We start from the raw sequence: 25,961 nt of genomic DNA on the forward strand, positions 1-25,961 counted from the left end.
GCAAAAGTATGAACAGGCTATGAACCTGACATAGCAGACAGCAGCTGCTTTGTAAGATAATCTGCCCGGGTAACGTTGATGAGGAAGGTACTTTGCTGTGATAGGTGAAAGAAGCTGGATTATCTGCACTGAGAATATATCTGTGCCAGCCACTAATTTAAGGGCCTCCCCACTTGTGGTGGAGGGCTGCTGTGAGCTTAATTTCACATAGCATTTTGCCAAAATATGTATTATTGCAGGTAAGCAGAACTTTTGCATTATTTATGCAGAAACTCAAGTAAATTATTGTTGGTTTCCATGCTGCAGGTAAAGTTTTAATGAAAACAATAATGAATGCTTTGTTGGCATGCATAGGCAACCTAAGTATGCAGCCAAATTAGCTATCTAAGCAGATGCTTTATATCTCGAATTGCATATAAGGAATGCTGTTCAATTGGTTTAAAAACTATGTATATAGCCTCTGACAATTTTTTTGTGAAAACCATATGTTTTGTTTGTGGGTTTTTTTTTTTCAAAGCAAGCGTTTCAGTCATACTGTGAGCAATTATGAAAGTAAAATTAAAATAGAAAGAAAAATGCAAGAAGCTACCCCTGTGCAAGAAGTCTAATGAAAATTCAGAAATACTACATTATTTAAGATACACATAGGACTGCAATGTGTGCACTGTTGCTAACAGAGATATGTGGACCCTCTACAGAAGGAAACTGGAGACCTGGTCGCAAAGGTCACAGAGAAAACTGAAGTACTCGGTGACTCCTTGTCATAGTCTTCATTGGAAAGGGCTCTAGCTGCACCGCCCAAGCTGCAGAAAGCAAAGGTAAGAACTGGGAGAAGGAAGATCTGTCCACTGTAAGTGAAGATCAAGTTCAAGACCATCTAAAGAACCTGAAGGTGCACAAGTCCATAGGTTCTGATGAGATCCACCCATGGGTTCTGAGGGAACTGGTGGATGATAGGTCATATGATATGACCTATCATATTTAAAAGGTCATGGCAGGCTGGTGAAGTCTCCACTGATCAGAAAAGGGGAAACATAATCCTCATTTTCAAGAAAGGAAAATAACTACAGGCCAGTAAGTCTCATCTCTGTGTCTGGCAAGATCATGGAGCAGATCCTCCTGAAGGCCCTACTAAGGCACATGGAAAATAAAGATGAGGTGATTGGTGGTAACCAACATGCCTTCACCAAGGCAAATTGTGCCTGACAAATTTGGTGCCCTTTATGGTGGAGTTACAGAATCAGTGGATAAAGGAAGAGCAACTGGTGGCATCTGCCTGGACTTGTGCGATGTTTTTGACACAGATGGCAGTCTGGTCACCAAATTAGAGACAAATGAATTTGATGAATTGATCACTGCCTGTATAAGGAATTGGCTGGGTGGCTGCATTCAGAGAGTTGTGGTTAATGGCTCAATGTTCAAGTGGAGACTGGTGATGAATGGCATTCCTCAGGGATCAGTGCTGGGACCGCTATTATTTAACATCTTTGTAGGTGACATGGACAGTGGGATTGAGTGCACCCTCAGGAAGTTTGCAGATGATGCCAACCTGTGTGGTGTAGTTGACATGCTAGAGGCATGACATCCAGAGACCTGGACATACTTGAGAAGTGGGCCCATGCCAACCTTATGAAGTTCAACAAGGCCAAGTGCAAAGTCCTGTGCTTGGGTCGGGGCAATTCCAAGCACAGATTAGAGGCTGGGCAGAGAATGGCTTGAAAGCAGCTCTGAGGAGAAGGATTTGGGGTGTCATTTGATGAAAAACTCAACAAGAGCTGGCAGTGTGCACCTGCAGCCTAGAAGGCCAGCCATGTCCCGGGTTGCATCAAGAGAAATGTGACCAGCAAGTTGAGGGAGGTGATTCTGCCCTTCTACTCTGCTCTCATGCGACCCCACCTGGAGTACTGCATCCAGTTCCGGGAGTCCCAACAAAAGAATTACATCGAGATGTTGGAGTGGGTCCAGAGGAGGGCCACAAAGATGATCAGAGGGCAGGACTACCTCCCTTACGAGGACAGGCTGAGAGAGTTGAGGCTCTTCAGACTGGAGAAGAAAAGGCTCCAGGGGGACCTTATAGCAGCCTTCCAGTACCCGAGGAGGACATACAGAAAAGCTGGGGAGGGACGTTTTATGAGAACATGTAGCAACAGGATAAGGGGAAATTGTTTTAAACTGGAAGAGAACAGATTTAGAGTAAACATTAAGAAGAAATTCTGTGCTGTGAGGGTGGTGAGACATTGGAACAGGTTGCCTAGTGAGGTCGTGGGTGACCTCTCCTTGGAGGAGCCAGGCTGGTTGGGGCTTTGAAGAACCTGGTCTAGTGGGAGGTGTCCCTGCCTATAGCAGAGGTATTGGAACTAGATGATCTCAAAGGTCTCTTCCAACCCAAACCATTCTAGGATTCTAAAAGCATCCTCTCAGAAATGCAAATTGAAACAAGGTTAATACTGTGTAGGTAAGATATTGTTTTGATCTTAGATATGTGTAGTTTTATATTTAAACAATTACTTGTTTTCTTTGACAAAGACAATAGAGCATGTAACCTTTAGCTGTTATACTAGCTTTTTCTGTGTATACTAGCTTATAACATACTGGTTTATAGTACTATGTTTTATAATTTCACTGGTTGACCTGAAGATACTTTTGACATCATGAATAGAAGGGGTACAAATGGGTCTTTATTACCAGTTCCTCATCCCTGTTTTCATAGAATCATAGAATCACTGAATGGCTTCGATTGGAAGGGACCTCAAACATCATCTAGTTCCAACCCCCATGCCACAGGCAAGGTTGCCAACCACTAAATCAGGCACTAGATTAGGCTGCCCAGGGCCCAATCCAACCTGGCCTTGAACACTTCCAGGGACAGGGCACCCACAGCTTCCCTGGGCAGCCTGTGTCAGCACCTCAGCACCTTCACAGTGAAAAACTTCCCCCTCACATCTCACGAGCTGAATTTAAAGTCATGCTTGATTTACATTCTCTTCAAGGCAGTCATAATACTTTTCCCTCAGGCCATGTAGGATCATTCAGCCAGGCTACAATAGCAAAGTCACCCTGGCTCTGTCACCCTGGCTCGCTTTCACCAGAGTGGCTGAGCTCTGTGCTTTGGAGCTGATTTCTGTTCTCCCTAGGGTTCTTCTACTCTAGAAATCCCCCAGATGCCCATGCACTGTGGATTGCAATGAGAGAGGGAATCTTAGAAAAGGTTTTGAACCAACTTGCTAAATTTTCCATAGGAGAAAGCCTTCTGTAGAATGTAGGGAGCTTGCTTTAACAGCATGCTAGTATCACAAGACTCTGTTTTTATATTTGTACAGTGTATGACATGAACAATTTCTGGAAGGTCAACCAACTTTGTTGAGTATATTGGAATGACAAAGCTGAGTTTAGCAGAAAGCCATTGAGCAGGCACGCTGGACTGGGAAGGCAAAAAGAAGAGCAGCGGAAAAATCAAAGAAGGTAAGGGAAATGGAAGCAAAATTTTAAAAGTAGTATGAAAGAAGGCTTTGGCTTTAGGAATTCAACTTCGGGAAGTTTGGCTCTCTCACCTGAAGCTCTTGGCTTTCCTTGTCCTTTGAAACATTTTAGCTGGGTTATTTAGTGTTTATTACACTCTTTTATGTACGTATGTACTATATACAAACGCCTAATATATATCTATATCTGTATAAGCACATATATAATATATATATGCTTACACATATTTTTATATATGCATGCATGCATACATAAATGTATATGTATACATTGTGTATGCGTGTATGCATAGATGTAGGATATATAAAAATCTGCCTACGTGTCTTATTTTAGCTGTATTCTAAGATAGCTGAGATGAGATTGATCTCCATTTCAGCACTCAATTTTTTCAGCAATTTGATTTTTGAAGCTGGAGTCACTGTTGCTCCCAGAAATAACTCTGGTAAAATGTGCTGTTCCTTTTACAGGATCAAAGCACAGAAGATGTTCACATGAAAGGAGAGATTAAAATCCATAGTCTACATTTAGTCATGGTTAGCTTTGCATTCCATATATTCAGACTGGGGAGGTAGGTCTTTCACAATAGGGTATTTCAAGTGGTGGCAGGGTGTTGGTAACCTAGTAACTTTGTATATTACATGTAAGAGTCAGCAGAGCTTTAGAAAATGTATTCTGTATAAAAAATATATGTATAACATAATCTATCTCTTTCTCACGGAAAAGTGAAACTTTGCTTCCTTATCTCTCTTACTCTGTCAGTTTCCTTGACTCATTCTGTGTGAATAAATAGAGGATGAGGAGTGTTTTCCAAATTGGCAAGTCCTTTTTGCCCTTTATAACATAAGTTCTCTTAATAGATGAGTCATATAAAAATGATTCAAACACTGTCATGTTTGTTCAGACATTTATTCTTCTTGCCCAGCAGCATCTACTCTGCTGGGTTTTACCAGCTGTGTGATGTACAGTACTCACTGTGCAAATCTTGAAAGTAAGAAAAAAAATAAGGGCAGGTAGTGTAGCAAACCAGATCTTAACCACATCTTTTTGTTACTAGAATTCTTTCTCCTCTGCTGCTTAAACAAAATAAAATCTCAGCATTGTTTACTTTGTTGTTGTTGTTATCGTTGTCACTAATGTGTGGAAAAACTCTATGCAGTTTTGTTGATCTGTTGTTATCACTTTGATTGCAGCAGGAAAACTGATGTAAGAGAAGTAGCATCGCATCATCTGCAGGCAGGGTCTCAAGAACCATGAATCTTCCTCATATAGGGCGGCTTTCTGACAGGGGTAATATTTATCAGAGACAATGATAGACATGATGACATCCCCTGCAGCCAGACACAAAGCTTAATTGTCACTGTGCTTGACACGATGATTTCTGTTCCTTGCTCCACAGTTCTGGGAAGATGACAGTAGGTGGCACTGGAGAATAGTAACAGGGGCGGTTGGATCTGTGAGGAAATGAAACAGTGTCCTCACTGGTTGGGTGTTTAGCCAGGCTTCTGGTCCCAGATTGCCGAAACACTTTGCTGCATTTTCTTTACAAGCCTGCTAAATGCAAAGCCTCAAGGTTTCAAATGCAAGGGTGTGGTTTTGGAAAGCTCCAAACTCAGGATGAAGCAAGACTTAAAGCAACGACCTGCTGACGATGCTGTACATCTTGGGGTGTGTAAGAGCAACTACTTCGCCAGCTCTTTACTTGCAGCTTTTTATCAGACAAAAGTCATACATGTAAGCTCATATATGGCTAAATAAAACATATTTTGTCTTTAATTTTAGTGAGGTGTGTGTTCCTGCCAGTTGGTGGAGCAGCAAGAGTGTCTAACGGAACAGAAGGCAGCATCCCAGTGAGTTTCCACTTTTCTTTGTCTCTATAGATTTTCCCACATGCCAGCAAAAGGGGAGGAGATGATTCTCCATAGTTCTAGGAGTAGAAAGTGACTCAGCAGTTTCCCACCTATTACTTTGTTGGGAAACAGAAAGTAAATAATTGTGAAAAAGTTCAGGGTTTCCCAAGAAAAATCTTCATAACTCTCTCATGGAAATCACTGTAGGGAGAGGACATGTCCAAGCTCAGTTCATGTTGCACGTACTTTCTGTGTTTGCTTGGGAACACAGGCTCTTCCCATGCATGTTTCTTCTGTTTTCTGTATCCTCCTCCTCTTAGGACATTCAGTCTCTGCGAGATGAAGCAATATCACACAGTCATGATGCCATATATTAAGAAATAGCATTCCCTAAAATTGGCGTGATCCTCTCTCAGGATCACTTCACAGAAATCATTGTAATGTCTACAGTGCTGTATAAATGCCACCAAACGGCCTGTGGGCAAGTTAGCATTTTTAAAGGGTTGGACTATATATGAGAAGGAAAACATCACCTTTCACCAACTGAAATAACTTAATAACTTTTGTCCTTGACGAACTGCTTTTAAATCACAGTGACGCCACTGACAGCTTTCACGGTGCTTTGAAGTGCAGTTTTCCCAGTAATGCTTTATCAAATCATTATTCATTCAGCTTATCAGATATAAGATATCTCTAATTAATTATTAACTTTAAATGCTTTATCCTATTCTGTTCAGTCTTACTGTACAGCCTTTTATAACTGAAAAAGTTTTGTTTATACTATCTCGCCTTCTTTAAGGATATTTCTCTGCTTTTAATAACCTTGGAGTAGACTAGGATTGGGATTTTGGGTGAATTCTGAGTAGCCACCTTGGTTGGTTAACTTATTCCTTTTTAAGTGATGGTACGAAGTTTGGAAGCAGATGGGCCCAGAGGGATTTCCTTCCATGTTGTGTCTGGAGCTGCCTCTGCTGCTCCCTTTTATGGGAGAGACCTGGCAAACTTGAGGTCTAGGAATAAGTTAGCAACTGGTGTTGTATTTCAGTTCTTCAGTTCTTCAGTTGTATTCCAGTTCTTCAGGCCCTTTTCAAAGGTGCAAAGGCTTTATTGATCCTTGAAAAATACCCCAGTGTAAGAAAGGTTCTTCCCGCTTAAGACTGCCCCAACTCTGCAGACTGAGGAGCCAAAGGCAGAGGACCTCTCTGCCAAGCAATGTTTCTACCTTCCATTTCTCCTGTGAGCAAAGAGTTCCTTTCAGAGTTCCCACCACCAGTGGCAGAAAGAAGCTGCATGAAGATGGTGTGGAGTAAAAGTTCTAAATCCTGGTGTAATTGCAGCCTTTCCCATGGAGAAGTTGTCTTTTTATTTCAAGCATGTTTGATACGTGCTCTGTAAGTGTGAGATCATCTACCACAGTGTTTGAAGAAGGAAAAAGAAAAAAGAAAAAAAAAAAAAGTATGGTTCTTAAGTAATGAAAGAAACAACAAATAAGGTGTTTGCTACCTTTTATTATTGCTACTCTTGGAAATTTCCCTGAAGGAAACCACGGGAAGGAATCATTATCTCAGTAAACCGGTTAAACGGGAAGGGAAGCGTCTGACAAATAAGTTACACCCCCTTGGTGCTGAAAGCACATAGGTCATCTGAAAGTGTCTGTGAACAGGAAGAAATAGGAGGCTGTACATTCTTCTAGCAAACTGTGTTTCAGGTAAGAGGTTGCAACATATATTCTTACTGCTTAGCAACTGAACCAGCATTGCACTTCTGGGTGCCGGAAAAAAAAAAAAAAAGAGAGAGAGAAAATAGAGCCTACAGTGCACAAACCTTTTATAGTAGAATGCATGTGCATGCAGAAATAAGGGAAGTATTCCGGTATGGTAAGATGGCTGACAGTGTTGAAAGCATTGTGTCATGCTCTTGGCTCCCTTGGTTTGTAGTGAATATTTTACATAATTTGTTGGGATTTGTCTTTAAAGCCCCAAATCCCAGAAGTATGCTATTATGTGAAAATATGAATTGTCATTTCAAAGAAAAGGAAGTCTTCATACTGCACTGAAAAATTGTGAAACTCTCCAAAATGCAATTTCAGAAACCATAGAGGAAAGAAAATGAGCCCTGAAACATAACTTTTTTTTTAAAACAAACAAACAAACAAAAAGCTTGCATTATGCATTTTCATTTTGTTAGTGATTTCTGAAAATTCAGCGTTGTCAGTGCACTTCACATAATTCAGATGCAGTAATAGTGGCTGGCAAAAAGCCAAACCCTTCCCTGAACGTGGGTGTTGCTTTGAAAAGGATCAGGAGTTGGTCTAAGTACAGAGCCCAGCCATAAAAACTGAGCAGGTGAGACTTAAAACATGAGATTTACAGCACGACATGATGAGTTTCCAGTCTAAAATTTTCACTTTAATCATGTGCCAGTGTAAAAGAGATGTGGTGCTATACACAGTGCTGCATGCAACTGCTCCCTTTGCCGTGCATTGTGCAGAGTCTCATTTCTCATGTGGACTCCTCAGCCCATTGAGAACAGCATGGGAACAAATCATACTAAACATTCTCCTTCCAGCCTTTGACATTGTATCTATCCGGCCTGCTTTTAAAGTCAGGTAGCAATACTGTCAGGAGTAAAGTCAGGAGAAGCAATACTTCTGCACTATGGAGAATGCAGGAGATAAGCAGTTGCATACAGATGGATGGAGGTGAGATATGTGTCTTTTTATCTGCCTGAGAAACATAGGACACTAATTAAGGAAAGTAGAGCAGGAGAGAGGGATTCTCCAGTCTTTTATTTTTCCTAAAATATTCCAATTTTTATAATAATAATAATAAAAATAGAATAAAAGAAGTTATCTCAGTTGATTTAATGGATGCATTTTTTTTCTTTCTTATGTTTCTTTTATTCATCTACAAGTGTCCTTCAGGATATACTATGGGAGAAATTTGCAGGGACTGAGCTGGTAATTGAAGTTCATGATGATATTCAAAGTGATATGCATCATTTTAGTTCCCTGCCAACATCATAAATATCTTTTTTTCTTTTTTTCTTCAACACAGTTAAGGCCTACCAATATACACAGCACATGGAATTACTAAGTTGAATGCTTAAAAGAGTTATTTGGCCTCTAATGTGGAGATGTCATTTCAGCCTATTTAACTTCACATTTCTCTTCTCATTCCTGACTCTGGGTGATAGAAGTCTGTGTCGCCTAGAGTTTGACTTCAAATAAAACAAAAATAAATAAAACAGTGATGAATACCTTCTGTTGTAGTATAAGTTTTCATTGCAAGGCAGTATTATCAAAGCTAATATACTATACATGTTGGGGACATATTGGAAAAACAATTTGTGGTGTTAAGCTTTAACAATATTGAGTGAGTGTACTTTTCATCTCAATAGTGTCGTTTTTTTCTGCTAGGTAATATATATTTTCATTGAATTATTAAATCAGATTTTTCCACTTATTCTGTGTGATAAAAGTACCCAGCAAAACTACATACTTGGTGGTATTACTATTTCATGCCATTTGTGTTTCTTCTTCTATACTAAGAAGTGCAACAGGCCAAGTTGTTAAGAGCAAGTGGAATACATCAGATTTGAGTTGCTAGGTATTTTTGAATTTCGTTACAAAATAGGATTAGGAAATTTGCTGATAAGTTTGAATGACGGTGAACTACTGCAGAAGCTTATGTCCTGTCCTATTAATTTAATAACAGAGATATTATCTCAGGTTTTTCAGATGTTGTTTTTTTGAAAAACAAACTAACAAAAGGCTGAAATTTATTTATAATTATTTATATATGTTACATACAAGTTTTTTTTGCTGTAGTGCTTATAATAGAAATTGGAGATCCAAGTCTTCTATATTTTGTCCTTGTTCTTTCACTTGCTTAACCTGTGTAAGATAAAAAAAATGATATCATATCAAATAATTTAAGAGATGCAAAATAAAGAGTATATGAATGGAACTGTCATTAATATAAAACTTTCCTACTCTCTTCTTTTGCATTTCTGCCTTATGTGTGCTATACAAATGTAAAATACTGGAAATTATGTGGACATTTTCTTTATTTTTTGTCAGAATTAGTATTTTAGATCAGTTGTTTTAGACGTTCTTTTGATATTATTCATGAATCCAGGAAATAAATAAGAATAATTTTAAGGGCACCTGGAAATAAGGATCAGGCAAAGGACATTCAAGCTCCAGATGAAGAAAATCTTTACATCGCATGGAGAAAGCTTTTACCCAAGTAGACCAAAATATGGCTTTCACTACACCAGATTTTTGTTTGTTTGTTTAACTCTTATTCTATGCTTTCTTGCAGTGGGGTTGTATAGCTCCAGTTCTGAACATCACTTTTTTGACCTTGAAACTATTGTAAGACTTCCTTGAAGATTAACAAGACTGAAGAGAAAAATCAGAAATGGCATATTTTGGAAGGGTGCCTTTGTCAGGCGATGAATTTCTTGAAGGACATGCTGGAGATCAAGCATCTTACCTGGCATACCATTCTGGTTCTTATGGAAAGGTCTATCTAGGCTTTGATCAAATAGTTGATGAAATCAACAATGAATTTTTCTTTTATGGTTCATCACAATTACATCATCATGAAGAACATTTTTTCACATCAGATATCTTTAGTCTGAATGTGCCAGAACAACAACTCTGTAGTCATCCTTCAGTTGCTTGTGGTGAAGTTCACTCTGAAAATTTTGTACCTCACTGGCAACAAGGCACAGCATCACCAGAGATAGGTTTCAAGTCGTCCTTACTCTCTGATGATAGAAACTTCTCTCTAGTGGATTCTTACCCATACAATCAAGAGAGAGAAATCTACAGAAGGAATAGTACAACTGCAGTCACAAATGCGTTTAATGCAAATGTGGAGAGAGGCTATACATATTGGAATTTTCAGATAGCTTTTGATAATGTAGATACTCAATATTCTGTTTTCGTGGACAACTATCCATTTGGACAAAGGAGAGATGAAAGTGGAAATGGGGAAGCCTGTTTAACCAATACTTCCAGACGATTCAGCATAGGACCTACCTGGCCAAACAGCTCTGGACATGACAGAGAGGTATTTACATTTTCTGATATTAAGCGTTTTGTAGCAGAAATGCTAAGTCATGGCTTGATCCAGTGATTGAGCCCCTGGTGAAAAGGCAGGGCCAACCCAGAGGAGCTCAGGTGCAAGCAATGCACCTGAGTGACCAGAAGGGATGGAGCCAGGATCTACCCCTTCCTAGTCCTCATTTAAGGGTTGGAAGTGGAGGCAAGGATATCTTACTGGAGGTCCCTATTATGCCTGAGGCCTTCTGAAGGTAAGCAGCTTCTTTCCATTTCTGTGCACACTGTTGTATTTGAGCAAACCCTCACTTGCTGTAGTCTAGGACCTTGTTGCTTTGCTGTCATTGATGTGCTTTCCATCACATTACACGTTTAGAGTTCTTGATGCTTATTGCCCATGTCCTTACGCTTTGTGTATGCAGTCGTACCTATGTGATGTGGATTAGAAGCACTTTATTTTAAGACCTGATGAAAAAGAAAATGTTTATGTTTTGGGGGGAGGGAAAGCTTTTAGTTCTGTAGAGTTTTGTCAGTTGGCCGAAGGCAAATATGAGTCTTCTTATTTGCTCCTTATTTGCTCTTTACATCTTCCTAAAACAGAGATGTATGGAAGCAGCAGGTGTATTTTTCAATAATTATGTAACTTCTGATTTCTTGGCAGTCAGAATTTCCCACAGTGTTTTCATATATTTACAGAAGGCATGCCCTCAAACAATCAGTACATGATTAGTTAAGAGCGTGAAAACATTCAAGCATCCTCTTCCTTTGATTCTAATATCAGAAGAGAACCCAGCAGACCATAAAAAATAACTTCTGAAGGGAAGATGCCTACTCTGTCTAGCTAATCAGAATTTTACAAAGACATAATCTTTGTCCCACCTGCTTCATGTTTTACCTGATTTGTAATTAGTGTCAACATATTTCTTTAATCTACTAATTGAAAAAAAATATATTATATATATAATTTTAAAATAATAATGCAAGTTTTACACCTAGTATAAAATGAAATATTTCCATTGGCTCTAATGGAAATTTGCTATTTTAAATCAAAGAGAACCCAGATTATGGTCTAGAACTCATCAGTGGCTCAGAATATGGTTTGTGCCATTATAATTATTTGGCTTATAAAACTGCAACAGAGGGATGAGTAAGAAAAGTGGAATAAGGTGTGTTTGAAATAGATAACAAATTGATTTGATTGGATATGTAACCTGAGATTCAAAACAACACTGCATTATGATGAATGTGTTTTTCTGTTAAGCCAGATTTTTTGTGTCTAACTTGACTGATATATCCTTATTCTGGGAAATGAAATATACGATGTCCTGAATTCACGATGTGCTGCATATGCTTATGTGTGTGTGTGTATAATTCTATTCTAAATAAATACACCTACTGTGGCTGTGAAAGATCATGCCTGTGACATTCAGCCTTTAGCTGTCTTGCTGAAGCAAATATGTGGGTTTTTTTCCTTCTTCTATCAGGTGTTCATAACTTTGTGGCTTTGCTGTTTTTAGTAATGATGTCTTCTAGAATTCCCATGGCTCTCTCTGATGTTGTATCCATTCATTTTTGTTTTTTTCAAAATTCTGTCATAGAGAAGGAAAAAGAAAACAATAAATCTTCCCTTTCCCCTAGTCCTTGTTAGCATTCTGAATCATTACAGGAAACCTGAAATAGCCTACAGGATACCCCAGCACCAGGAGTATTAAAAGACAGTTTAGGTACATCTTCTGCTTTTATCTCTGAGTGATCACAGTATCATAAAGCAAAGGGAAAGAGACATTTGATTGACTTGTTTCTCTGTCTGTGAATAGAGAGAACTACAGAAGTAAAGATATGCAGATCCAGAGGGGGAGTGTGTTTGGAGGGAAATTAATCTGAGGATGGGAAATTTTAAAATTAATCCAAGACAACAGATTTAGGAAGTTCAGTGATTAATACAAGAAAGGAGATTAACAAGTGGAGAGACAAAAGGCTGTTGTTCATTCTTTTTGAAATTTTTTGTTTGTTTTTAACTTACAAGAAGAAAACTAAAGCATACTGATATCTTGATGAAAAGAACAAGACTTCTCAGGAGTAAAGTAGAAAACAATGGGATTCAAACAAGCAGAAAGAGATTAAATTGTTGTATGGGATGAAGACATGCTAGAGGAAGCAGGAATATAAGAAAAGGTACAAATGCTTCTGATAGAGGAAGAGAGAATTATAGAGGAGGGAAGAGGAGAAGAGTGAGTCAAGGGCAACTACAACTGAAAGTGTGGGAGGATTTGATTAAGTCAGGGAAGTGTTTGAGCAGTTTAGCTAGAAGAAAAAGAAATTGGAAAAAGGAAAGAATTTGTACCAGAAAAAATCAGTGTGGTAAAATTCCTTCAGGGAGAAGCAACTATATCAGGATAGAAAGAGAGACAAGTCAAGGGAATGGCAACCGAACCTTGAGATGGCAAGAGAAGGAAAATAAGTGAAAGAAAATTTGGGACAAAAAAGGACAAAAAAAAAATCTGGGAAGAGGTAAATCATTGTTGCGGGGCTGGAGTCTTTTGAGAAGATTACAAGGGCAGAAGAATAGCACTGATGCTGAATAAGACTGTCAGAATGGCTAGCAAAGTGAAACACCACAGCAGAAGAAAGAATGAGCACAGCTGGGATTTGTGAAGTCCAAGACGTATGAATGATGCATTTGAGCAGGAGGAGTTGAGAACTAGGGCTACAGATAGAATGAAATGGGAAAGGATGCTGAAACATGCAGCTTAGCACTGAGACAGGTCATAAATGCACAAGCTGAAATATTCACATTACTGAAATTACACTGTCATTTCGATCCTGAGCTCTTGGATTCAATTGTACGGCCCTAGGCTTTGTTTAATGCATGCTATTTGAAATAAGTCCTTTGTAATAAAACAAACATTAATTTTCTGTGGCCTTGTCACCACCAAGTCAGATATTCAAAAACACTGTAGAAATGATCTTTGTAACATTTGTGACAAGTAATTTTATTTTATCCGCATAAGAAAGAATGCTACAATGCAACCTATAAAGTATCCAGTAGACTTTTCCACTTCATTTAAGATGTTTAGGATCAAATTTTTTCAGAATAACTAGCAATGCTCACTTCCCACAAATCCAGACATTATTTCAGCTTACAGACTTCAGAAATGAGGAATATGCAAATGTTATTTGTATTTTAGAAGGACAGTTCACGTGAGTCAACCAACATGAAAAGTCTGTGGATGGGTAGAAGATTCCTGGGATGCACTGTTATTTATCCCTGTTGTTGTCAGTTCTTTTTATATCCAGTTCTGTCTTGTTCACTGCACTCTTGCAGATCTTTGCAATGGTGATAATCAGAGACTCATTAAAAAAAAGTATGATCATGTAACTAATATTTTATCGTTATATGCAATGGCAAGAAGTTTAAGTTTCTGGACACCTGAAAACAGAAACAACAGAGTTGAGAGAAGAACAGGGAGACCACTTACCATCACTCAATTACCATCATAGGCAAAAACATTCCATGTTGAGAGTAATGCAATTTACTGCATACTAGTAACAGACTAAAGCAAGGAGAACTACAAGCAAACTAAAGCCACTTTCCTCCCCCCAAGCAGTGCAGGGGAACAGGGAATGGAGGCTACAGTCAGTCCACAATACTTCATCTCTGCCACTTCTTTGTGGCTGGTTTGCCCCACTTCCATGTGGGGGCCCTCCCATGGGATGCCATCCTTCCCCATCTGATCCTATGAGGGCTTCCCACAAGCTGCAGTGCTCAGATCATGGGCTCACCCTTTGAGATCTGCTCCAGAACGGATTCCCACAGGCAGCACCTCCTGCCTGGGGCTGTTCCTGCTGGGGTACCCATGGGCTGTGGCTCCTTCAGGCCCCATCCTCTGCCGCACCGCAGTTTCCTCAGCGTCTGCACGAGGAGATCTGCTCCATGTGGTACCCATGGACTGCAGAGAGCTGCTGCTCAGCACCTTGAGCACCTTTTGCCCTCCTTGGTCCTTGAAAGGCTGCTTCTCTGTTTCTCAGTCCTCTCTCCCGGCTGCTGTTGCACAGTTGTTCCTTTCCTTAACTCTTCTCTCCCAGAGCACGCCCCGTGTGGCTTGTGGCTCTGTTCTGTGACAGTGCCAAGTTTTTTTTGGAGCAGATGGAGCTGGATGTGGTCTGACACAGGGCAGTGATGGGATCTGCTCACAGAGGCCATTCCTGCAGCCTCCTGCTACCAAAACCTTGTCTCATTAGCCCAATACAAAACTGTATCTACTGTATAGCTGTCTGCTTCCAGAACAGGCTTGAGTCAGTTTGCAATGTTACAGTAATTCCCTCTCTGCAGACTACTGCTAGTCTACACAGAATTTCAGTCAGAAAAACTGCCAGCAAAAGCTCAGAGATCCTGTTCTCATTTCAATCTCCTGCAGGAGAGGGTCAGGATCCCTTCTTTGTCAAGCTCCTTTTTTGCTACTTTTTAGTAGTTAATCACATCCTTCAAGCCATGAACTTGGGGATCCACATCCTCATGGCTGATCAGCCTTTCCTGGGTATGGTGCTTTCCTTGGTTAATTCCAGGATCATAGAGTCATAGAATGGTTTGGATAGGAAGGGACCCTTAAGATCATCTAGTTCCAACCCCTGCTATAGGCAGAAGCACCTCCCTCTAGACCAGGTTGCTCAAGGCCCCATCCAGCCTGGACTTAAATGCTTCCAGGGAGGGGGCATTCACAGCCTCACTGGGCAACATGTTCCAAATGTTCCTCCTTTCTCAATTCCCAGCTGCTGTTTTGCTTTTTATACATTTAGCCCCGTTCAATATCCTGTCCATGTCATCTTTTCTCACCTGTGGACCAGTTTTCTTAACTTTCCATTTATTAGCTCTCTTCTTTCATGCATTTTTTTCCCTGGGTCTATAATGGCAGAATTTCAAAAAAATGAAGTTTTGTGCTTCTGGAAGAAGTGCATTTCCAGACTTCTCTCCCATGGGATTCTCCATTCAGTGCTTCTGTCATGGTAGTCTCAGCTTGTCCTTTCTTTTCAGCTTAAGGCTGGCATAGTCCTTACCTCTTCAGAGCTTTCATCCATTGGCTACTCACCTGCAAGAGTTTGGTTTGCTTGAGTTTTGATAGCTTTCTAATGTTGGGAGCCCATTCCAGTTGCCAAGTCATCTGAATACTGAGCCTCTACCAAAAATTTTTAATAATGCCCATTGAGGTAGAAAACTAATCACAGAAGGGAAAAAGTGAAGCAACAGAGTTGTGGTTAGCAGTGAATTGATGGAACTCCTGCAGCCATTCAGCACCTTTCTTAATACCAGAGCATGATGGCCTTCTGCTTTGTATTGCTAAATTTAATTTCATTCTGTAATTTCAACCTCTGTCTCATCCATTGTTTTTTCCTACAGATACTCCTTTTTATTTTTACCCTTGCTATTAATGATGCCCCTTTATTATCTTTAAATTTCATTAACATTCCTCTAATGCTTGTGCTATTGTGGTTAATGAAAATATTAGATGCAATGACTCTCACGACTGGTAGGATTTATTATGGGTTTGTATAACTTCCAAGCCACTGCCACTGTGGTTTCCTCACTGGTCAGCTTCTATCAGATCTCTCATATTTCATTTTATACTAATCCTATCTTTTGAACTGCATTTAAAATTTCCCAGCCAGCAAGTCTTCAGGAACATTGCACTTCTTTTGTCCAGAAGAAGGAGGAAAAAAAAAATTGTATAACTTTACATAATTTTATTTCATTTTATGTCATTTACTTATAAGTAAATTCTTAAAATGAGCACTGGAATAAGCTCCCCATGGAGGTGGTTGAGTCACCATCCCTGGATATATTTAAAAACCGTTTGGATGTGATGCTCAGGGACATAATTTAGCAAAGGGTTGATAGAGTTAGGGTAGTTTGGTTAGGTTGTGGTTGGACTTGATGATTTTCAAGGTCTTTTCCAACCTGAGCAATTCCATGATTCTATAAGAAAATAATTTTTGAACAAGTATTTCCACTCTGGTTGCTTTTTCTTGTGAAAGGGTTTAAAATTTGGTGTCTTTGCTCAGCGTTGAGACCATATGTCTGTATGTACAATTGGCTTGCAGGTGTAATATAATAGTACACTATTCCTGGAGGTAGCATTTTAACTGATGGGGGCTACACCAAATAGAGGTCTAAATGCTTTGATCCATAATAGCAGCTTAGACAAATTTCAGAACGTATCTGGTGATTTTTCATGTTCAGACTGGATACACTGGATTCCTGTTATCTTTCTTGAGGAGCTACCTGAAAGGCTTATGGGTTTTGAAGCAATCTTTAAAGGGCAGAAAAAAGAGAAAATAAGAATTAAAATTTCCTTCAGCATAAACTTTTTTTTTTTTTTTTTTTTTTTTTTTTTCAACGTATTCATCTGTACTCTGACAGTAGGTGATTTTTTGAAGCTTTGGAAATATTTATTTTCTGCAAGAAGGAAAAAAAATTAAACCCTGGGTAATGGATGACTTGTGACTTTCCATTTTGTCTCTGAGAGCATTAAGAGTGCATTCAAAATGGTGTTATTTGTTCTTTCTTGGAGCTCTGCTGAGTCAGAGTAGGATGATAAGATACCAACCTTTGTTCTCATGGAACCAAATGCAACTTTAGTCTCATGTTCCCTCTGTTTATGTCTAAATATTGTCTAAGTAACTGAGATCTATTTCATTTTATTTTTTTTTTAATTTATGTGTTTTTAGGTTACAAGTTGGTCTATCCAGTTGGTTAAGGCAAATCAAGGAAGTAACGAAAATGCAGTTTCTTTTTGCAATACAGTGGAGAAGTAAGTAATAAAAAAACATTACTCAGTTAGCAGTGACATTTCACTTATTTATACTGATTGTGTGGGTTATCCCTGAACTCCTGAAGAGTGCCGTAATTTCAATATCTGGTTACATGCAGAAATACGCCTAATTTTGGTTTAAAGATTAAAATAATAAATAATAAAAATAATAAAAAATTTGAAAATGTTAATTCCAAACATGTTTTCTTACTTATCTGTCATGTTTTTCACTGATAAATACATTTAACTTTTCGGAGAATATAGTTTGTGAAATAAGTCTTATTTTCTTCCATTTACTTGAACGATATTAATGCCTATGCAGGTCAAAGCAGGAGGAAGTACTGGAGGAACCAACTGACTGACAGCAGAATATCTTGATGAAATGCTGAATTTAGCAAGCCAGAAAAATACTTTTAATTATTGTTTACAGTTACAAGTTAATAGTGTGTCTTAAGGGGATAGAGCACTTTTTTTTTTTTTTTTTTACTTAATCTTTATTAGAATAAGAAACTGTTTAAAAACAGCAGCAGTAAGAAATGTATGTTTTTCAGACCATCTGTGCAGTTTCATTCTCCATTGTAGATATTCACTGATAATACAATCAAGTTGCTAGCACAAATGCATGTTTGGGGTTCCTTTTCCCCAGAAAATTAGCTGGAAAATATAACGCCTTTTTAAAAATCAGTTTTTAATTAATTGATTGTATTTAAGGGCAACCAGCCTGTTTCTCTTAAAAGAAAGAAAAATTGTACCTTGTGATGCTCTCAAGTTAATAGTGAATGTATTTTAGGTTCATAGAGTGGGTGGTTGGCCTCAAAACGTATTCAATCATATAGAATCATTGAACGGTTTGGGTTGGAAGGGTCCTTGAAGATCATCTAGTTCCAACTCCCCTGCTATAGGGGAGCTGACACGTATCTCAGGTTATGTTTCTTTTCCACAGTTCCTCAGTCTGAACCCTGTTCTTGACTGTGTCCACCTGACAGCCTTTCCTCTCAAGCATTAGATTTTATGTCCAAACGTTATACATTTAACTTTGCAATCTGATTATTAAAAAAGTTTTCTTTTTTTTTTTTCTCAATAAATGAGTTTATTTCTAAGGTTAAAAAGATGAATAGAATTAAGCCATTCCCATTCTGCAGTACCTTGTTTAACATGCACCACTAGCAAGTACTCTTTTAATAGCAAAATAGGAATAGTCTTTGCTTTCTTGTGTCACACAAGAAGGTATTCTCAGGAGAAAATGTCACAACAAAAAAAAGACCAAAAATATTCATCAGTTCACAAATAACTAATATTTTCTGTCTTAGCAGATGAGCATACTTCCATTCCCCAAAGAATCTCAATAGCTGTCAGTTCTATAAATCAGAAGTGATTCAAACTCTGTTGTGTGAACTTTCAGCTCCAGCACGTAGCTCAAATAGAAACTCATCATGTTTTCTTCTAGGTAATATTTGTACAGACAGTAGTCTATAATTGAAACATTTCATTGTACATACGCAAACTTCAAAAGAGTTTTCTAAATCTATTTATCAGGTTTCTTTTACAATTATGGACATAGCCATACTGAACGTTAATCCACAAATGCTTTCAGAATACATCTTTAAGTGTTTGATTCCAGAAGATGCCAGGCTGACAAGCCAAGTGCTCAGTGGTGCAAATACAGAGTTTTTTCAGCTCTTTTTGTCTTCAAAGATATGCTCTGCACTACAGAGAAATACTTGTGTTTTGCAATAGCAAATCCCTATAAATATCACTTGTTTCTGTAAATGTCGATTTCCTACAGCGCAGAAAGTGGCGTGGGATTTCACGCAATACTTCTACAGCACTTCAGTTATGCTTTGGAAGATCAAGTAATTCAGAATTCTGGGATGAATGTTTTTGCCCTCCAGTCCAGACCCAAAGGAAGCTCTTAATCAATTAAAGACAATGCATAGCCATAAACGCTTTCTGGAACTGAATGTGTTTTTATCTAAAAGGCATAAAATGCAAATTTCTGATGCCATATTATCTTAAAAAATAGACCAACTGCAGGTAGGGAAAGAGGTGAGGTTCGCTTTGCTTTGAAATGCCTGCTGGCAAGTTGAGAGGGTGATGCATGCTTTGCAGGTCTACATAACCCATTAGTTTGATGCTGGAGAATAAGTAGTGAAGTTTTCTCTCTTATTCAGTCCTTGGCCTTCTTAGAGAAACAGGTAAAAAGAGGGAATTCAGTGCTAGGGGAAAGCTTTATGTGTACATTTCTCAGAAAAGAAATAGACTGACATCACATACAGAGGTCACCAAAGCAGCTTCTGTAATATAATGACTTTTTACTATGAGTATAAATCTATCTTACATACTGAAAGTATTGTCAAGCCTCATTTCCTCTTACTCCACTGAAACATCATGGCCTCTGACTTCTCATTATAAGAAATAGGCTGCTACACTGGATTATTAATTATGGAAACCTAGGCTTTGTCTTCTTCCTCTTTATTCTTTTATTTTTTTTTTGTTTTCCTTATTCTATAGAAATACATGGCATAAAAGAACAGTTCATACTGTTGAGAATTGCGCAGCAGCTCCAAGGCAAGGGGGCATAATAATGAAGAACTTTCTGTGAGAGAATCATAGCTCAAAATACGCTGTAATGAGAAAGTGTATTAAGTGCTGCCAGCTCAGTCACTACAAAATGCTGCTGAAGCTAACAAACAAAGAACATGAGATGCTTAGTACAGGATGTTTGAGTTTAGCTACTAAAATATTCAGGCCAATTAGTGAAATGTAAAGCTTCAGCTGGTACAATGTGTACCCTTACCTGCAGCTGCAAAGTGTATTTGCTTAAAAAGCAAGTTTAATCTCAGCTGACAACCATAATACCTGTGACTAGTGTTCATTAGGAAGTGGCACCTCTGGAGAAATTAATTTCTGCAAGTCTTTGGTAACTGAAAGGAGGAGGGGCAATTTATTTTATAGGTAATGGTATAGAAGATCAGAAGGACTCAGAGACTCTACCAGATACTGCACTTTAAATACATTTACATAAATACCCAGGGTTTTAGTAATGAAGATTTCAGATTGGATCCTGGAGCAGAGGGAAAAGAGAGACTTCTTATGATTTTGCATAGAAAGCATGTTCCTGTATTCATTTTGACCAGCTGTCCTATTCACAGCTGTCTGTGCACGTGTCCTTGGTTAGCTTTATATTAAAACTCTGATATTAAAGCACATATTTGAGTACCCTCATTTCTACTGTTCTAAAATTCACATCACCATACACTGAAGTCTGTGCTTAAACTCCTTATGGATTCACTGAGGTTAGGCTCAGCAGTGGTCTTGTGAAGTTCTGTGAAGATTTGTACGGAAGGTTTTCATATTAAGTAAAGGGATATACAGTTATTTCACTAATGTACAAAAACATTTTCCTCTCTGCACAGAATTTAATTCCTGTCACTTTTCTAAATACTGTTATTGTTGGAATCTTGTAGAATTTTTGTTTTTCTTTTTCTTTTTTTTTTTTTTTTTTTATCCCTTTTAAAGCACAATTTCATCATGTCCTTTTCAGAATAAGAAACACCTATCCTGCTTGTGATTTGAAGACAAACACTGGAAAGATCTGGAGTGTTGCAACAAAGTTCCCAGACCACGTTCTTGATAAAATAAGATTCAGAATCAGTATCTGGACAGATTCTTCACCATCTCCTCTGCTGCTTACGCAACATGGTAAATGATTGAAGTATCCATATGTTTCTGTTCCATTGAGATGATAACAAAATAAATTTGTTAACTGGAAAGATATTTAGAGAGTAAGCCTTACGTGAGTTCTGAGCACATTCATTCAGTGAATTTGCCATACAAGTAAAATCTCCTAGTAAGTAAAATCTCGGCTTTGCTAATATGTAGATTCCTACTTTCTTTAATCATAATCAGGACCAATTCTGGTGGTATAAAATGGGGCCAACATTCAAGCTTTGGTTCATAAGAAAGTTAAGCTAATTTAAAATGTAAAGGTAGTCCCCATTCAGTCATGGAACTTTTCACATCATTAACTCTACTGCTAAACTGAAGACTTAAGAGTCTTTGATTGTTACAACACCTCTGCACCCATGTTCATAAAATGACACTGGAGAAATCCCAGCTGGATGTAAGAAAAAGGACCATAATTGCAAATTGGAACAGTTTGCCCATAGAGGTCATGGAGTTTGCGTCCTTGGAGTTTTTTTTTAAATCTGGCAGGAGAAAACACAGAGCAAGATGGTCTGAATTCAGTATTCACCCTCCTTCAGGCAGGAGACTAAATTAGATGGACTTCCTGAGGTTCGTCTCAACATGATTACTAGTGTTTACAGGAAGCTGCCACTGCCACAGTGCATTTTGTACCCATAGTGAATGGGAGAAGCTTTGATTCCGTCTCTAGTAATTTTTACATCTTTATCCACATATGGATAAAAGAAAGAAATAAAGAATAAATCCCCTCCATGCTGCTCATTATGTGATAATGTTTTGTGTATGCAAAGATTTTTTTGACCATATTAATGGTCAAAATATTAATTAATAATTTAGCAAAAGATTCCACATTTACTTATACAAGCTTGGTTACTTGTATTTGTATTTGTACTTGTATTTGGAGCATCTCCACAGTCAATGGAAAGCCTGCCAAAATTTTGAATAATCTTCAATCAAAATTTTGTGAATACCATGATATTTAAGGCTAAAGGTCTTGGGCCATTTGGAACAGAATGGTTGAAGTACAGTGTTTTCTCCCATCTAACATAAAGAATGGAAAGAATTGTTCTAGAAGAACTGGCAAAGAAAGGAAAAAAAAATAGATCTCAGAGTACAAATAAATGATGGTTGCAAGTTTCAGTTCTTTTATCCAGAATGATTTGATCAATATGCATCTTATGATCTTAATTCAAGATTCTGTACCTTTCTCCTTTCTCTGATGTGGGTAAATTTAACAAAAAAGCTTTGCTGTTCACATATCAAAGTACCTATGAGGACTTGATGAAGATAGCAAATTTTCAAAGAGCTGGTTACTTAATACCAGTAAACCTGATAGAAATTGTGTAATCTAGGGAAGAAAACTGTCCCTGTAGATAAAATGAAAACTTCCAAAAGGGAACTTCTGAATCTGGGACACTTTTCTTTAAAAATTACCTATGGTAATTAACTCTTTTATTTCTTTTTTTTTTCTTTCTTTTTTTTTTTCTTTCTTAATTGCAACTACCTTCTCTAAAAATGTTTGCAATTCTCTGATGATTTTTCAGTATTGCTTTCCCTTAAACTTCCCTGCAGAAACAATTCTGCATTTCTTGGTTTGTTTTAAAATAATCCTGTCGAAATTCTTGGCCAGGTTTGCCAGTGTGACTTTGTTGATTCAGAAAACTATTAAACTCAATGGAAAGTGATTGATTAGACAGTTTGCAACTGATGACTGAATCTGGAGCAGTGTAAAAAAGTCAACACAGAAATGTGAATTCCACATTCAATTTTTGTGGAATTTATTTAACTGTGACTACTTTCCATTTCTTACATGGAAGAGTTCACTTGAAGCTTATATTGAAAGCTCCTGGAGCCACTTATTTTGAAGAGATAAGGAAATACCAAGAATGGAAAAGAAAGGAAAATCTGCTTTGGCTTTTCTAAGTTTCTATTGCAGACAGTGAGATTGCCTTGGAATTGTGGAAGAAGTTCAGACTTCATCTTCCATTGCGAAACCACCTCGATACAAAAACTTTTCACTGAAAAGTCAGAAGTGGTTTCTGGTAAAGAGAGGTATCTCCGGTTTGAAGCATCAGTGCTGCTGGAGTACGCACTGTATGCCTATAAAGAGCAAACCTATGAGGCATACTTGAAATTTGACTACCACATTATTGTTTGCAGTTTTTGATCAGTTCTTCTTGTAGCTTTTACATTAGTTTGCTTCTTGATTATGACTAATTAAACTTAGATAAAATTACGAGAAAATTCTGGAGCCTCCCTGCAACAAAATCTCAACTTTTGCATTAGGCCATGTTCATACACAGGAAATGTACTGAGATACTCATTAGGAAAATGGCTCAGTATTTACAGATTTAAAAGATCAACTATTCACTACTTCCTTTTTTTTGGGGGGGGCGGCCCCCGGCGGGGGGAAGGGGAGTCACTCGGCACTTCGTTCCAGCTACCTACTAATCAGTTTCCTATAAATGGACATTGATTCTGTTAGATGTGGAGTATTTAAAGCAAAATAAATAAAATCAGATGTGGCTTGTTCTAATTCCTCTTGAAACTAGTCTCCAGCAATAGTAACCAATTAGAAATAAATTCTCATTTAGTTAAGAATGCAGCCTGAAATTCTCTAGCAAGCTACTATAAATTTTTCTTGCTATCTTTGTTTAAAGCTGGATGTATCACTCATGACTTAATTGCGGAGATCCTCCGTTGCACAAATCAATACCCAGTCCATGATGAATGTCTTCTAAGTGTTTGTGGCTCTGATGAATTCTTACAAAAGTAAGTATTTAATTAAGAGGTTGTATTGATTATGTATTGCATAATATAAACTATGCATGGAATACACTCTGCTTATGTGCTTTGTAAACACAGGCATAAAGTTAAGAGTATTATGTTCTGAACATGTGTAGTTGCTTAAACACCTGGATCACATTGTACTTATGTTCTACAGAGATGATTGTGTGGTTCAGTGCAAGGATTTAAATCCTGGCTTTTTTACAGAAGCTTTGTCAAGGCTTGAATGTTTTGTATCACTTCTTTGTCCTTTTGGTTTTTCTCATCTCTTATACAAGGGTGCTTCTTATTTCTAATGTCTCAGAGACACATGAGTAGGCAAGCACATCTTCAAGGGGGAAAATCACCAAAAAGGTGACAAAAGTATTAAGCACATCTGCTTAGCAGGACATTTCTCTCTATATAACCAGTGGGGCAAACGAAGACAGCATTAATGCAAAGTGATGAACAAAATACGTACAAACAGATGTTTCTGTTTGTGGACTACAAGTTAGGAAGTAAGTGCTTTGATTCATAATTATCCAAGTAAACTTCTGTGGTGGCTAGAAACACTACCGGACTCAGCTAGTTGTTTCTTGCTCTCTGACAGCTTAAATACAAAATACAAAAGTATTTTGTGTTTTAATTAACTAAAGTGCATGCTTTTGCTGCCAGCTGTGTTACAGGGATAGTGACTTTTAGCAGAAGGGGAGAAGCTGACAATTCTGTGTGGTAACATGTTAAGCTGGTACTGCAAGAATCACAGCTCATCTGCTGGAGAGATCAAGTGCTAGATAAAATAATATATTTTTGTAATATAAAGGGAATATTTTAGAAGCTATCTTGTTCTCAGTATAAACATTACTCGAACTAGCCGAGAGCAAGACAGCTTGAGTAATAAAAGTAATGTAGTCTTCAGAGGAATTAAATGACACACAGCGCAACATAGCCAGTTTGTACACTTCTGTGCTTACACGGGTAAGCAAGTCAAGTGTTCAGATGTTTCCATTCAGTTATAGTTTGCTACTGAAGATGGAGACATTAACATTCCCAATCCCTCTCTTTACTTGCTCAAATCTCTGCAAAGCAGGAGCTGGAATAACAGAGCACCTCCTGAAAAGCTGCAATACTATCACCACTGAGCAGGGTTTTTTTTTATTATTATTTATTTTTTTTTCCATGTCTCTTCTCATTTCATATTAATTTCCAAAGAAAAGGGAAATAATGAGCCTTTGTGTTGAGAGTGAGCTCAGCATTTCAGTGTAGTGTACAGCATGTTCTAAATAGTTTTATTTTCACTGTTGAGCACAACTCATCAATAGTGGACTGTTTAAATTCCTGCACTTGCAGAATCTGTGCATGTCTCTTTAGCAGTGACACAAGGTCAATAATGTTCTCATCTTTTTTTCCTTTGCTCCTTCACTGTCTTGCAGGCAGGACAGGGCTGCACTTCTGGCTTCAGCAGCTTGTAATTTTACTCTGCACTGTATATTCAGCTTCCTTTCTTCTGCCTCCCCATCTGAAATTTGAAACCCTAAACTAAAATCATCCCACGGGTAGCTTAACAGCCTGTGGAGTTGCCTCAGGGTTAATTTTTTTCCTATGCCTCGGCTATCTGTTAGAGCAAATTGCTTTCCATACTATGTTGCTAACAGAGCAATTTGAGCAGAGTTCTTCCATACTAGAGTACATGGAAATCATTAGGGATGAATTCCAATAGAAATTCCCAAAATTATGAGATAGCATAGAAAATTAATACTTTGCTGCTCCTGCTTTATTGTAATCTTGGAAAAAAAAAAGTGAAGCCAAAATGGTGACATGATGAATTATTCTTAGACCAGAGTGGTTTAGGGAGCCAGATGACATTGTGTAATCTGTCAGAAGCTTTTATCTGCTGTTACATTGGACTGTATTAATGAGCATCCCATCATGCCTCCTGCAGAAGCACCTGAAAGACTTGATTACTTCCAGAATCCATTTAGCTTTCAGTAGGATGGGGAACAAATACTCATGAAGTGGTGACAGTTACACTTTACACTGCAAAATGTTATGATTCATTATTCCGTTAGTATGGAGACAGCCTTGAGTGCACATCCAGTCTGATTCACAAGGGATTTCAAATACTCAAATATTTAAAAAGTCAGAAACTTGTATATAGATTGCAGTTAAGACCATAACTAATAGAGCAGTATGCGAAACTCTGATTTGGAATCTCTTTGGTTTCTGATTTATTTATCTATCTATCTATCTATCTATCTATCTATCTATCTATCTATCTATCTATCT

The 25,961-nt window shown here is 38.0% G+C and overlaps 1 protein-coding gene across 3 annotated transcripts in view; it reads left to right on the forward strand.

The window, feature by feature from the left end:
• Nucleotides 1–5,012: 5,012 nt before the first annotated feature.
• Nucleotides 5,013–25,961, forward strand: part of PIK3C2G (phosphatidylinositol-4-phosphate 3-kinase catalytic subunit type 2 gamma) — a 203,322-nt gene continuing 182,373 nt past the window's right edge. Inside the window, exons 1-6 of one of the 3 annotated variants that reach the window (XM_042837756.1) lie at nucleotides 5,070–5,145; nucleotides 5,260–5,327; nucleotides 9,653–10,408; nucleotides 17,122–17,204; nucleotides 20,749–20,906; nucleotides 23,570–23,681. In XM_042837756.1, coding sequence (XP_042693690.1) covers nucleotides 9,752–10,408; nucleotides 17,122–17,204; nucleotides 20,749–20,906; nucleotides 23,570–23,681 — 1,010 coding nt within the window. In that variant the 5' untranslated portion in view covers nucleotides 5,070–5,145; nucleotides 5,260–5,327; nucleotides 9,653–9,751. Of the gene's footprint in view, nucleotides 5,150–5,259; nucleotides 5,328–6,887; nucleotides 7,036–9,652; nucleotides 10,409–17,121; nucleotides 17,205–20,748; nucleotides 20,907–23,569; nucleotides 23,682–25,961 lie in introns of those variants that run through there. The other 2 variants (XM_042837757.1, XM_042837755.1) reach the window with 2 other exon arrangements.

This window comes from Centrocercus urophasianus, unplaced genomic scaffold (assembly GCF_019232065.1).
Source record: "Centrocercus urophasianus isolate 14NV4802_14NV808 unplaced genomic scaffold, USGS_Curo_1.0 seq_73, whole genome shotgun sequence".
NCBI classification, from domain to species: domain Eukaryota; kingdom Metazoa; phylum Chordata; class Aves; order Galliformes; family Phasianidae; genus Centrocercus; species Centrocercus urophasianus.